The sequence below is a fragment of the Rhinatrema bivittatum genome, chromosome 1, assembly GCF_901001135.1.
Source record: "Rhinatrema bivittatum chromosome 1, aRhiBiv1.1, whole genome shotgun sequence".
NCBI classification, from domain to species: domain Eukaryota; kingdom Metazoa; phylum Chordata; class Amphibia; order Gymnophiona; family Rhinatrematidae; genus Rhinatrema; species Rhinatrema bivittatum.
Window position 1 is genome coordinate 261,685,331 of NC_042615.1, and position 15,528 is coordinate 261,700,858.

Here is a 15,528-nt window from a genome sequence, read left to right on the forward strand (position 1 = left end):
TCTACATCAGAGCTTTCCAAAGTGTGTGTCGCGACACTTTAGTGTGTCGCGCAAGCCCGGTGCACGTGACACACCGGCAAGTGGGAGCCAATGCGGCTGCCGGTGGACCTCATCCCACTGGCGGCTGAGTAGTAAAGTATCGCTGTGCTGTGTGCCGGAGACGCACAGCAGGAAGATCGGCGGGGCCGTGGTGTAGCTTACGTCACCACGGCCCGAAGAAAAATGTCACGCAGGTGCTCCTCCTCCTTCCTGCCCACGCGGCCCCGGAAGAAAAATGTTGCCGGAGCCGCGCGGGCAGAAAGCAGGAAGAGCAGGTGCTCCGCCTCCTTTCTGCCCGCGCGGCCCCGGAAGAAAAATGTTGCCGGAGCCGTATGGGCAGGAAGGAGGTGGAGCATCAGCCACGTGCAGAAGAGGAGCAGGCCAGGTAGCAGGGTCTCCACCGCGGATCGGCCCGAGAAGATCAGAGTCGCCGCGATCGGCCGGAGAAGATCAGGGCCGCTGCAGAGCCCATCCTGCAGCAACCCGTGAAGAGGAGGCCCAGAGGTAAGAGAGAGGCTGAGGGCCTGATGAGTTGTGTGCGTGTATGAGGTGAGTTGAGAGATTGGGTGCGTGTATGAGGTGAGTTGAGAGATTGGGTGCGTGTATGAGGTGAGTTGAGAGATTGGGTGCCTGTATGAGGTGAGTTGAGAGATTGGGTGTGGGAGTGAGGACCTGAATGTTTGCAGAGACAGCATGTGAGAGTGTGTGTGTATGTGTGTGTGTGAGAAAGACAGCATGTGGGAGTGAGAGCCTGTGCTTGAGCACGACAGCATGTGGGAGTGAGAGAGAGCCTGGGTGTGTGAGAGTCAGACAGCATGTGCAAGAGAGAGACTTGTGTATGAATGATTGTATGAGAGAGAGCATGTGACAGTGAGAGCCTGTGCTTGAGCAAGACAGCATGTGGGTGTGAGAGTCAGACAGCATGTGCAAGAGAGAGACTTGTGTATGAATGATTGTATGAGAGAGAGCATGTGACAGTGAGAGCCTGTGCTTGAGCAAGACAGCATGTGGGAGTGAGAGAGAGCCTGGGTGTGTGAGTCAGACAGCATGTGCAAGAGAGAGACTGTATGAATGATTGTATGAGAGAGCATGTGAGAGCCTGTGTGTGTGTGAGAGAGAGAGAAAGCATGTGAGAATGAGAACCTGACTGAATGTATGAGGGAAGAAGATAGATGGAGAGAAAAGAAATAGAAAAAAAGGACAATATGAAAGGAATTGGCAAAAAAATAAGAAAGGGGAGGTGGAACAAAAAAAACCTGTGACAAAACTGATTAGAAAACTAAGATCAGACAGCAAAGGTAAAAAAAAAAGAAATAAATTACTTTTTACTGATTGGCACATGTAATCTTTGGTAATGTGCAAGAGTGGCATTTTCTCCATGCGGATCTCACAATGTACGAGATCAACATGGAGGAAGTGGAAGCCCACGGGGCCTGCACAGAGGAGGCAGCAGAATGGGCTTCAGTGCCAATAGCAGCAATCAGCGCCTCCCAAATAGCCATGTGGCAGCAGTGACAGTGGCAGCAGAGGAATGAGAGAGGCTCCGAGGTTGCTGGCAAAAGAAAGAGAGGGGGTCTGCCTTTAGTGTGTGCATGTGTATGAATGGGAGTCTGCCTGGGGGTGTATGTGTGTGAATGCATGGGTGCCTGCCTGAGGGTGTGTCAGTGCATGAGAATGTATGGGTGTCTTCCTGGGGTTTGTATGTGTGAGAATAGATGCCGGCCTGTGTGTGTGTGTGTGTGTGAGAATGAATGTGTGCATGCCTGGGGGATGGTGAGGGAGTGGTGTGAAAATGAATGGGAGCCTGCCTGGGGGTCAGTTTCAGTGTGTGAGAATGACTGGGAACTTGCCTGGGTGTATGTGTATGTGAGGGAGCCAGAGCAAGTGTGTATGAGAAAATCCAGGGGAGTAAGAGTTTCTGTGTGGAGGGGGAGAGAGTGTCTTAGAGCCTGAGAGTGTGTCAGTGTCTGTGAGAGCGAGAGGTTATGGTGGGTATAAGAGCATGAATGTGTATGTATGTGACAGTGTATGTGTGAGAGAGAATGGACATGTGAGTCTGTGTGAGAGAGGATAACCTCCTAATCCTGGACAATATCAGGGTGACTGGAAATCAAGAACTCCCACGTATGGACAGCAGGGGCTTTTTAAAATCCTTATTAGTTTTAATTATTGGGTGTTATTTGATATATGTGCTGTTTTGAAATATTTTATTGGTGTTTGGGAAATTGTAAAAAATGTATATGATTTTAATTAATAGAAATTCTATTTATCAGTAGTTTTAAAATATTCTTTTATTAGTATGGTTTTACTATTATAACTGATGCTTTGTTTTTTGATTTTATTTGTTTTATGAGGAATGGTGGTTCTGTTTTTCCATTGTTAATACACAGAGTCTGGCTTCTTGGGGTTTCCATTTCAGTTTTTGTTTAATTTGTGCTCCTTTATTTTGTATTCTGTATTTGGTGAGGGTCTGTCTCTGCTCTGTGTGTGTGTGACCATGATGAGAGATTCTGCTAGCATATAGTGTCTGTATAGGGATCTATAGCAATCGGGTTTGTTTTGTTTCCTCAGTAGGTGGTGTATTGGTATTCTAGGACCCAGTGTAATATTTACCTTTGCGTTTTCACAGGTAGGGGTATTGTTGTTTGAGTCCTTGGTGTTATTACTGTTATGTTACAATGGGATTGCAGTATAGATTTTGAGTGTCTTTTTTGCGAGGTTTTATTTTAGTTCACAATGTGCCTGGCAGAGGAAGGTGTTTGTGCTGCTGTTACTGTGAGGTGACACCAGCATCCAAGCTCCATTGTTTGGGGGAATTTCAGTGGATGCACAGAGTTACAAAACTGGAGGTGCAGGATTTATATTGACATTCTGTCCCTTCCTATAAATTCCAGACTTCACTCTCATAGCCAAATAGAATTAGTTGAATGAGGCTATCAAATAATTATATAGTGTGAAACTGGCCAGCTTTTTAAAATTATGCAGAAGACCCTTTGGACTTTCTTATTAACACCAAATATTCAAATCTGTGTTCATCCCATCAAGCTCATATATCTCATTAAAGAGGTAAATTGAATAACACAATAACTTTGTTTTATTATTGTTACTCATAAATTAGAACAATAACATTAATCTTGGAATATTATATAGTTTTAATATAAATGAAAGGTTTTCACAAGATAGGTTGTGTCGTGAAACATTTTATTATGTATATATTTAAGGAAACATACATAAATTGTCGAAATACATTTCATTCGTTTAACCTTTAACCTCCGGTTTGCTAGTAAACTTAATTACTGTGTCCCGAAATTATGTTTGTCTAAAAAGTGTGTCCCCAACATGAAAAGTTTGGAAAGCTCTGATCTGCATTAACAAAAATGTGGCGTGGCCAACAACGTCTATGGAGCAGACAGTGTGGATGTGGAGAGGACTCAATGGCCAAAAATTCGATTGGGAAGCGACGTTAAGTCTCACCAGTCTCTTTCCTAAATTGTATAACAAAGGGACAGGAGTTGGAGACACATATGAAAGCATTACAAAGGACCAGCTCCCCCTTTTTAGATATGTAGGAGAAGGGAGAAGTTGGTCTGTGCAGGCAGCTGTCTCAGTTAGTTAACTTGGTTGTCGCATATGGCTTCTAGAGCTCCTCCACTGCTGCTGCTGTTCCCAGCATTTAGAGTGAGTGGCATCCAGTACTCTCTGCATGCTCACCCCATCTCCCTTAGCCTGAGAATAAAGTAGAGACTGAAAGGACTCAAAGGAGGCAAGTAAAGAGGGAGAAAATGAGATGCAATATGTATGTTGCACAATGTGTATGCTTGACAAGGTGGGGACTGGCTATCTGTGCCTTGCAGGCTGCGTGTTAATTACCACACTCTAGGGCTCATGCTTTCAGCTATAAAGACAAGGCATGCATGATTACACATATTCTCGGAAAGAAGCTCATACACCTTTAAGAGCCACTTCTGTTGTGTGTTGTTGTTGTGAGGTATCGAGAGCAGAGCCTAGTCTGGATTGGAGCATTAGGAAGTGGTGATTTTTCCGTGGCACACTTGTTAGGTTTGAAGACACGTCTATGTACCATGGCATACTGGTTGGGAAACACTGCTTAGTGCAGGGGTGGGCAATTCCGGTCCTCGAGGGCTGCAAACCAGTTGGGTTTTCAGGATATCCTTAATGAATATGCATAAGAGAGACCTGCATACACACTGCCTCAGTTGTATGCAAATCTATTTCATGCATATTCATTAGGGGTATCCTGAAAACCCGACTGGTTTGCAGCCCTTGAGGACCAGACTTGCCCACCCTTGGCTTAGTGGATAGACTGTAAAAAGCTGTTGGTGACATATGCATGCAAAAGTATTTATGCCAATATTGAAAGATCTAATTTGTTTATTTTTTTGTTTATTTTAAAGGGACCTGCATCTATAGAGAATGGCCTTGTAATAACTCCTTTGACACGTTAATACTGAACATTTAAGTTGGGGGAATAGATGGCTACATCTAAGAAGAAGGGTGAGTTCAAATAATGCCTTACCTCTGTTTGGTGCTGTGATTTTGAATCTGTTGATTTAAACTAAAAGAGCTTTTCCATTTTTTTTTCTCTTTTTGGAAGAGTCCTTCTATTCTATTCTGTAATGTCTAACAACCAATTGGTAGAACAGAATTTATATTTTATGAACCACTTGAATGTTTGTTCATTTGGAATAAATGAGTAATACAATTATAATAGTTTTTTTGGTTAGAACATAAGTTTTGCTATGCTGGGTCAGAAAATGGTCCATCAAGCCCAGCATCATGTTTCCAACCGTGGCCAATCCAGGTCACAATTTTGTGGCAGGATTCCTAGGTTTTCATACTGCTTATACCAGAGACAAGCAGTGGATTTCCCCAAGTCCACCTTAATGGTTTATGGACTTTTCTTACAGGAACTTGTCTAAACTTTTTTTAAACCCAGCTACACTAACAGCTTCAGCCACATTGTCTATTAACGAATTTCAGAGCTTAATTATGAATGAATAAAAAAAAAATACTTTTTCCTATTGGTCTGTGTATCACCTAGTAACTTCTTTGCATATCCCCTAGTCTTTGTACTTTTTGAAAGGGAAAACAACTGATTCACGTTCACCCGTTCCAAACCACTCATTATTTTATAGACCTCTATCATATCTCCCCTCAATTGTCTCTTCTCTGGGCTGAAGATCCCTTACCTCTTTAGCCTTTACTCATAGGGGATTCGTTCCATCCCTTTTATCATTTTGGTTGCCTTCTCTGTAACTTTTCTAATGTCGCTATATGTTTTTTGAGGTGTTGTGACCAGAACTGCACACAGTTTTCATGGTACAGTCACTCCATGGTGTGATATAGAGGCATTATGATATTCTCTGTTTTATTCTCCACTACTTTCCTAATAATTGCTAGCCTTCTATTTACTTTCTTGGCTGCGGCTGCACACTTGGCAGAGTGTTTCCACATATTATCTCCGATGATGCCTAGATTTGTTTTCCTGGGTGGTTACTGCCATTGTGGAACCTCATATCATATAGTTATAATTTGGCTTCCAACTCCTTATGTGCATCACTTTGCACTTGTCCACATTTAATGCCATTTGCCATTGGATGCCCAGTATCCCAATCTTGCAGGATCCTCTTGCATTTTCTCACAGTCCTCTTGAGATTTAAGAGCTTTGAATAATTTTGTATCAGTAAATTTGATCATAGAATTTGATCTAGAAACTTTGACTGGCAAACTGAGCATGTCCAGTATGCCACTATCCATGCGTCCACATGGGGTCCCTTTTCAGTCTCTTCTTTTTCGCAGTGCTGTTATCTCACAGTTGTGGATCTCATGCTCTTTTTCTTTCAGAAAATGTTTTTCCTGTGCTGGGTCCCTCTCCATTCTTCCTGGCTTTAGTTTAGTCTGCGATGCGGTCAGTTTTTTGCTTTCTGTGCGGTTGGTTCCCGGTAGCGGTGTCCTTCGGCATCCACCAGTCATTGACCGTTTGCTGGCTGTTTTTGTCATAGACTCTGGTTTTTGTCGGTACCGCCAGTGCCCTCAGACTATGTCCCTCACAGATCTGCATGTATCCTCTGCCTGGGAGCATCGCACGGCATTTGGGGATGTGATTTTTGCGACCAGATGACCTCTAAGGGCTGGTGCTCCTGCATGGACAAGATGGAGAAGTTATTCGGTTCCAGGAAGTCCAAACCCTTGACACCGGTGTCTTGGGCATCGATGCCGAAGGCGCCAGGGAGAACAGATGGACACAGATCCCTCGGTATCCTCTCCTCCTCTGAGGTTTCTGATGGAGAGGGGTGCCGTAGATCGGCCTTCATTGGTCTCCTCTTGCTTGAGGACCTCTGGATCATCTCCTTCTTCCTCGGCATTGGGGAAAGACCGGGCCAAGCACCATGGGAAACCCTGGAAACATTGCCACCGGTCTCCGTCCTTGCACGGTGCTGGCCTCGGGTTGGCACCGGCTTCTACTGTGATGCCCCCAAAGCGATCCTCCGGTGAGGAGTTATCGCCCTATATCGACGTTGGGGGTCTGAGTTCCCCATCTATTCCGCTGCCGGGTGCCGATCTCCCTCGGGGCTCTGAGGGAGGTCTGGCTACACCCCCACCTCCTCAGGCTGTCCTGTTGGTGGTGGCCTTCGAGGAGTAGCTGGAACACAGGGTGCAATTGGTGGTTGTTCGAGCCCTATAGGGTATCAAGCTGCTGGCCCCACTGGTGTCTCCACGAGAGCCGGAACCTGTGCCTGCTGTGTTGGCGCCGTTACTGGAGCGCCTCTGTTCTTCTCAACGTTCTGCCCATGTAGCCGATGCCAGTGTCCAGGGTGCCATTGATCCGCCCACCGATACCTCTTCCTCCTGATGCCATCCCCATTGTGGGGTCCGTCGAGGCCGGAGGTGACATTGAGACCCTCGATGCCGCTGCCAGCTTTGCCTGGTCCAGTTCCAGGTCTTCAGGGCTCTCTGTGCCCAAGCTGCTGGACCTGGGAAGGCCCCCCCACGGGCGTCTCCAGTTGATCTTAGTGATTATGGCACCCCTTACGACCCGTGGGGAGATGATTCCTCTAAGACCTCTTCTGATGACTCCGGTGACCTCCCCTCGGACCCATCTCCTCCGGAGGAGTGATGCCGGTCCCCGCCTGAGGATTTAACCTTTTCTCGTTTTGTGCGGGTCATGGCCAAAGCCATCCCATTCCAACGTCTTACAAAGGAGGATGCCAGACACAAGATGCTGGAGGGTCTCCAGTTTGTGGATGCTCCGAAGGAGGTGGTAGCTGTTCCCGTCCATGAGAATTTTCAAGGAGTGGCTCCTTAGAATCTGGGAGCACCCCATCTCCGCACCTCCGGTGAACAGGAAGGCTAATGCAGTGTACTTGGTCTAGCATGCTACGTGGTCTGAAAAGCTTCAACTCCCACACCAGACGGTTGTGGTGAAGTCTGCCCTTAAGGAAGCCAAGCACTCTTGCACCCATGGCTCCGCCCCTCTGGGATAGGAACACAGAGCACTGGATGCGCTGGGTAGGAAGATGTTTCAGGGTGCCATGCTAATTGCCCATATCACCTCCTATCAGCTTTATATGACACAATATTCTCGAAGCCCCTGAAAGCAGATCCAAGACCTGACAAACGCCTGCCCCAGCAGCAGCAGGATACTTTTTTGGTGGTCATCCAGCAGGATCTTGAATGTGGAAGGCATGAGGTGCCACCCCACCTATGATGTTTTTGAGACTTCGGCAAGGGCAGCGTTCACAGGAATTGGTGCCTGCCGGATGGCTTGGCTTTGGGCCTTGGATCTCCACCCAGAGATGCAGGAGAAGCTCATGGGCCTGCCGTTAACAGGCAAAACCCTCTTTGATGACAAGGTGAGGGATCATGAGACCCTGCATCGTCTCTCAGCCAGTACGTCGGACCTGTCATCCTCAGCCAGGAAGTCCTCGTGTCAGGGCCCAAGGAGGTCCTTCTACTGCCAGAGGAAATACTACCCTCCCGCTTCTCACACCTGGTCCCAGCAAGTCAGCTCTAGGGGCCGCCCTGGATAGCAACAGGCCTCCAGACCTCAGCCGGAAGCTGGTTACGGTTCTTCTTGGACTGTTGGCCCAGTGTTACCTTGGACCGATGAGTTCTGTCCATTGTTCATTGAGGTTACCGACTGAACTTCCTCCGGACTCTTCTCCATGCCCCTCTTTGGGGTCAGTCCTCACATCAGGAAATACTTTTGACAGAGTTTGCTGCCCTCGTAACGGCCAGGGCTGTCGAAGCAGCAGGGGCGGGGGTTTTACTCCCGATATTTCCTGATTCCAAAGAGAACAGGGGGACTCCATCCTATTTTAGACTTGAGAGCCTTGAACAAGTTTCTAAAAAAAAAAAAAATGTTCAAGATGGTTTCGCTGGGCACCCTGATTCCCCTCCTACAAAGAGGAAATTGGCTTTGCTTCCTCAACTTAAGACGCCTACACCTATATCGAGATCTTCCGAGGTCACAGGAAGTATCTCTGGTTTGTGGTGGGTGAGCGACACTTTCAGTACAGGGTGTTGCCGTTCAGGCTGGCTTCGGTCCCATGTGTCTTCAAAAGGTGGGAGTGCAGGTGTTCCCCTACCTGGATGATTGGCTTATCAAGAGCCCCACTCAGGAGGGAATGATATGGTCTCTGCACTTGACCGTTTGGGTGTTAAGAGTCCCTGTTGTTTATTATCAACTATCCGAAGTCCCACCTCGACCCATTGCCTCAGCTGAACTTCATTGGTGCTGCTTTGGACACAGCTCAGGCCTGAACGTATCTTCCTTGCGAGTGGGCGCTCACATTGGTGTCCATTGCAGGAGTGGTCCGGAAAGCCTGAGGGAGGCGGTGGCTTATCCAGACCTCCCTCGGAGCCCCGAGGGAGATCAGCACCCCCGACATCGATGGAGGGTGATAACGCCTCATTGCAGAGTTGCTTTGGGGGCATCACAGCAGATTTCGGCTCACTGCATCTTGTGATTATTGGGACACATGGCCATGTCCGTCCATGTTACTCCTAGCTCACTTCCATATGTGCAGAGCTCAATGGACCTTGCAGTCCCAGTGGTGGCAGGCCACCAAGGACCTCCATGTCTGCATCCATATTACTTTGTCTCTCCAGGACTCCTTGTCCTGGTGGCAGAGTCTTGCCAGTTTGGATCAGGGAGTGCCATTTCAAAATCCCTCTGCCTAGATTATGCTCACCACAGATGCATCTAACCTGAGGTGGGGGGGGGGGGGGGCGCTCTTGTGGAGGGGCTCCGCACCCAGGGCAAGTGGTCCAACCAGGAAGCTCAGTGTCAGATCAACTTCCTGGAGCTCTGTGCGATCCGGTACGCGCTCTGGGCATTCAGGGATCGGCTGATCAACAAAGTGGTTCTGATCTAGAGCGACAACTATGTGGTGATGTGGTGTATCAACAAACAGGGAAGTATGAGGTCATTCCTCCTGTGCCAAGAAGCAGTCCAGATCTGGGCTTGGGCTCTGTCCCAGGGTATGGTGCTCTGAGCCATGTAACTTGCCGGGGCAGAGAATGTGGTGGCGGACAGACTTGAGTTGAGCCTTTCAACCCCACGAGTGGTTTCTGAAACAGGAAGTGGTGGATTGGAACTTCTGCCTTTGGGGGATCCCGGACGTGAATCTATTCGCATTCCTCTGCAGCAGGAAAGTAATCAGTTCTGCTCCCTGTACAGGGGGGATGGCAAACCAGCCTCAGATGCCTTTGCCTGCCATTGGGGCAAGAACCTTCTGTATGTATATCCTCCACTTCCCCTGGTGACGAAGACTCTCTTGAAGCTTCGACAGGACAGGAGGACTATGATCCTCATAGCCCTTCATTGGCCAAGGCAGATCTGGTTCCTGCTCCTGCAGGATCTTTCCCTCTGGAAACCGATCAGCGTGGGGACTTCCCCAGATCTCATCACGCAGGATCGCGGCAGGCTGCGCCATCCCAGCCTCTGGGCTTTGTCCCTGGATGGCCTGGATGTTGAGAGGTAATTCTGCAGCCCTTCAACCTCTCTGATGTGTCTTGAGTCCTCGTGGCTTCCAAGAAGCCTTCCATTTGGAAGTCTTATGGCCTGAAGTGGAAGAGGTTTTCCGTGTGGTGTGAGCACCGCAGCCTGGATCCATTCTCCTGCTCCACACCAAAGCTGCTTGATTACCTCCTGCATCTTTCAGATACTGGCTTAAAGACAAACTCCTTTAGGGCACACCTGAGTGCTATCGGAGCCTACCACCGGGGTGTGGTTAGTTTGCCTATCTCTGGGCAACCTATTATGGGACGCTTTATGCCCCTCAGTGTGGGGCTGGCTCAGTTCATGAAAGCTCCTTTTGAGCCGCTGTGTTCTTGTGACCTCAAGTACCTGACCTGGAAGATCATGTTTTTGATTGCGGTCATGTCAGCGTGCAGAGTCAGTGAGCTTCAGGCCTTAGTGACGTATCCACCCTACACAAAGTTCTTCCATGACATGGTGGTTCTATGCACGCATCCTAAGTTCCTGCTTAAGGTAGTGATGGATTTTCATTTTAATCAATCGTCCTGCCCACCTTTTTTCCCAAGCCTCATTCGCACCAGGGTGAATGACCGGAATAGATTAAATGTTGCAGTTGCTAAACAGACCCTGTCCAACTGGCTGGCAGATTGCATCTCCTTCTGCTATATTCAGGCAGGACTGTAGCTTGGGGGCCATGTCAAGGCTCATTCTGTCAGAGCCATGGCAACTTCAGAGGCCCACTTGAGATCGGCCCCGTGGACGAGATCTGCAAGGCTGTGACGTGGAGTTCTCTCTACACTTTTGCCTCTCACTACTGTCTGGACAGGGATGGCCAACTCGATAGCAATTTTGGCCAGTCTGTCCTCTGAAATCTTTCATTTGTATAATCCAGCTCTTCCTACCTACGGCCCATTGTTCGGATTCAGGCTGTTTCCCTCTGTCTGTTGTGTCTCTTTGCACCAGGTTAGGTGCCTGTTGGTCTTGCTGCTTGTTTGGGAACAGCCTGTAGTTAGGGATTAACCCATGTACCATCCTGCTTGTCCTAGGAGAAAGCAGAGTTGCTTACCTGTAACAGGTGTTCTTCTGGACAGCAGAATGTTAGTCTTCACAAAACCCATCTGCCACTCCATGGAGTTAGGTTTCTCCTATGTTTATTTTATTTTTTCATAATTCTGTATTAAGAAACTGAAGAAGGACCCCGCATGGATGCATGCTGCCGGGCTCCATCCGATGACTAACATCCTGCTGTCCTAGGAGAATACCTGTTACAGGTAAGCAACTCTGCTTTTTGAAAGTCTGTATACACTGTCAGTTGGCTCACCTTTATCCACATGTTTATTTAAGCCTTCAAAAAGTGTAGCAGATTAGTGAGTCAAGACTTCCCTTGGCTAAACCCACGTTAGGCTTGTCTCATTAAACTATGACTATCTACAGTGGCTTGCAAAAGTAGTTGACCCCCTAAAAAAAGCAGATTTGTGTGGAATACAAATGACACTTACACAGATTGTTATAGGCAGTATGTTTATTGCAAACAAGTATGCTCTTAAATTAAATTTTCAAAGTCACAATTCATTATTTCTCTGCATTTTTTGTTAAATAAAATTTAAAACCTGAAAAATGCTGCTTGCATAAGTATTCAACCCCTTCAGACTAGTACTTGGTAGAACTACCTTTTGCTGCAGTAACAGCTTTGTCTGTTTGGGTAAGTTTCTACCAGTGTTTGGGAGTGATTTTTGACCATTATTCCTGGTAGATTTGCTCCAGGTTGTTCAGGTTGGTTGAATGATGCTTATGGACTTCAATTTTCAAATAGTGCCATAGATTTTTGATTGGATTCAGATCTGGACTTTCACTTTGCCATTATAGAACATTTACCTTTTTGTTGTTCAACCAATGCTTTGTTTCTTGGGCCTTGTGCTTGGGATCATTGTCATACTGAAAAGTGAACTTTTTCCCAAGTTTTTGTTATTTTAGCAGACTGAAGCAGGTTATCTTGCAGCATCTCATATGTGGAAGCATCCATCCATCCTTCAGTTTTAACAAGATGCTCACTCCCCACTGAGAAAAAATATCCCCACAACATGATGCTGCCACCCCCATACTTTACTGTTGGGATGGTGTTTGCTGAGGAATGGGTATTGTTAGGTTTGTGCCACTCATATCTTTTTTAATTTTGGCCAGAAAGCCCCATTTTATCTCATCTGCCCACAAAATATTATCCCATATTTTTGCTAGGTCATTCTGCTGCTTTCTTGCTGTTCTTCTGGTGGCTCCGGACTGGCCAAGAAGACCCTGGTACGCAGACATGAGAAGACTGCTGGCAGGGAACCCCCTACCCCTGCCCCCACACAGGGACCTGCTACAACAAGGTCCGATCCTCCACGAGGACCCAGCTCAATTCTCTCTTACGGTCTGGCCATTGAGAGAGCTCGCCTGAGAAAGAACGGGTACTCAGGGCCGGTAATCGACACCCTCCTACGAGCACGCAAGTTTTCCACATCACTAACTTACATAAGGATCTGGAGAGTATTTGAAGCCTGGTGCGAAGACCACAACATCAAACCACGCTCATTCACTGTCCCCGTGATCTTGGAATTCTTACAGAACGGACTACAGAAGGGCCTGTCCCTCAACTCCATCAAGGTACAGGTGGCGGCCCTGTCATGCTACGGCTCCAAGAGCGAGAGAGACAGCATAGCCTCTCACCCGGACGTGTCATGCTTCATGAAAGGAGTCAAACACATTTGCCCACCACTAAAGTGGCTAGTACCTCTATGGAATCTCAATCTAGTTTTGGACTTCCTAGTGGGAACCGCCTTCAGACCCCTACGAGGCCTGCCCCTTCACCTGTTAACCCTGAAGACGGTATTTCTGCTGGCGGTGTGTTCAGCCCGCCGCGTATCGGATCTACAAGCACTGTCCTGCCGTGAGCCTTTCCTCAGGCTCACCCCAGGGTCCATCCAACTACGCACGGTCCCCTCCTTCCTCCCCAAAGTGGTCTCACACTTCCACCTTAACCAGACCATCTCGCTACCAACGACGGATGCCCGGAAGAATTCGGAAGAAGCCCGTAGTCTCCGCCACCACAACATCGGCAGACTCCTATCCAGATACCTGGCATTGTCCGAGCCCGTACGAAAAACGGACCACCTTTTCGCCCTTCACAGCGGAAAGAAACAAGGGGAAGCGGCCTCTCGGGCAACCATCGCCCGCTGGATCAAGGAAGTCATCAAGGCGGCCTACGTAGAAGCTGGCAAGCCACCACCTCTACAGGTCAAAGCCCATTCTACCAGAGCCCAGGCAGTATCATGAGCAGAAACTAGAATGCTGTCACCTGCCGAGATCTGCAGGGTGGCTACATGGTCCTCCATCCATACCTTCTCCAGATTCTACCGTCTGGATGTTCAGGCTCGGGAGGACACAGCATTTTCAAGGGCAATACTAAGTGGGTCACGGGCAGCCTACCACCTGGATCGGGAGTAGCTTTTATACATCCCATTTGTCCTGAGTCCATCTGCTACACGCTAGGAAATGGAGAAATTATTTACCTGATAATTTCGTTTTCCTTAGTGTAGACAGATGGACTCAGCATCCCACCCTTGGCTGCCATCACACAGGGCCTTCAAATGTTCAAGGGTAAGCCATGTTTTTCATTTACCTAGGGCATCCACCCTGCCGGGTGTCGACGCTTTCCGGTTGAGTACACTGGCGGTCTCCAGCTATAGTCAATCAACCAGTTCAAGTTAATCAAGTTGAACGTTTAACCAAGTTATGAAGTTATCCAAGTTAACCAAATTATTAAGTTAATCAATCAGTCAGTCACACATATATCCACAATGCTTTTCGAGGAAAATACTGAAGAGCTGCACTTCCTGCAGGGGTATATGTACTAGGGGCTGACGTCAGATTGAAATCTTATCCGTCTCCAACTGCTAGCAGGAGTACACTATACCCATTGGTCCTGAGTCCATCTGTCTACACTAAGGAAAACAAAATTATCAGGTAAGTAATTTCTCCAATGTTGGGTTCTATATTAGGTGCTACAACCCAAGAAAGAGATCTAGGTGTCATAGTAGATAACACATTGAAATCGTCGGTTCAGTGTACTTTTATATACCGATATTCGATCGAGATATCACATCGGTTTACATATAACTGAGTGAATAGGGCATGGTCTGCCTTATTTTACATTATAACGAGGTAACTTGTCTAAGATCTAAAGAGATGAGTATAAATTGTAACATTTGTAGTATATAAAGGTAATAGCATTTGAGATAATTATAATATATTAATATAAGTAGGATATGACATTGTAAAGAGGTAATTTGTAAATTATAACATTTTTACTTTGTAACGAGGAAACTTATATTACATTTTACATATTATATTGTAACGAGGTAACTTGTATTGGGGCTGGAGAGAAACATTGCTGTTAGAGCATTGCTTGGGAGGGGAGTGGCTGGGAGTTCACACTTTTCTTTTTTAGAGAAGTGTTGAACTCGGGGGGGGGGGGGGGGGGGTTAGGTAGAGTTGAACTCAGGGGGTTAGGAGTGTTGAACTCAGGGGGGGTTAGGTATCTGGCGGGAAGGCTTTTCTGAATAGCCATGTTTTTAGTTGTTTTCTGAAAGCTTGGGGGGGGAGGTTCATTTCTGAGAGGGGGTGGGAATGAGTTCCACAGTGTTGGGCCTGCTACTGATATGGCTCGTTTGCGGGTGGAGGTGAGGTGTGCTGTTTTGGAGCTGGGAACAGTGAGGAGGCCAGTGTCTGAGGACCTGAGGTTTCTCTGTGTGGAATGTGGGAGTATTGCAGTTTTTAGCCAGTTCATTTCGTTGTTGTTTATTTTTTTTGTGGATGAGTGTGAGGTTTTATATTGGATCCTCTGTCTAATGGGTAGCCAGTGAAGTTCTTTTAGTGTGGGTGTGATGTGATTGCATATTTTTATGTTGGTGATGGTCCTGGCAGTGGCGTTTTGTAGCACCTGAAGAGGTTTGATGTATGTTTCGGGGAGGCCAAGAAGTAATGTGTTGCAGTAGTCGAGTTTTGAAAAGATTATTGATTGTAGGACTGTTTGAAAACCCTGAGCGTGAAGAAGGGGTTTGAGTTTTTTTAGTGTTAGCAGTTTGAAGAATCCATCTTTTGTCATGTTAGAGATGTGGTGTTTGAGGTTGAGTTGGTTGTCGATAGTCACTCCTAAGTTTCTTGTTGATGTTGTGAGTTGCACCCCTAGGTTTTTTGTGGTGTTGTTGCTGAGGGGTGTCGCGGGGCGATTGGGGCTATGAAGGATTTCGGTTTTGGATTGGTTGAGGCAGAGTGATAGTTGTGATAGTAGTTGGGTTATATTCGAGCTGAGTTTATTCCATCTGTCCAGGGTGTATTCAATGGATTTGTTTATGGGGAGTAATATTTGTATATCGTCTGCATATACAAAATAAGTGAGGTTTGATTCTGAGAGGAAGTTGCAGAATGGGAGGAGGTATATGTTGAAT

At 47.1% G+C, this 15,528-nt stretch overlaps 1 protein-coding gene across 2 annotated transcripts in view; it reads left to right on the forward strand.

Moving 5' to 3' along the window:
* C1H20orf27 (chromosome 1 C20orf27 homolog) overlaps window positions 1-15,528 on the forward strand; it is a 162,155-nt gene that overhangs the window by 16,085 nt on the left and 130,542 nt on the right. For both annotated transcript variants that reach the window (XM_029594186.1, XM_029594194.1), the window contains exon 2: window positions 4,455-4,554. In XM_029594186.1, coding sequence (XP_029450046.1) covers window positions 4,533-4,554 — 22 coding nt within the window. In that variant the 5' untranslated portion in view covers window positions 4,455-4,532. The remainder of the gene's footprint in view (window positions 1-4,454; window positions 4,555-15,528) is intronic.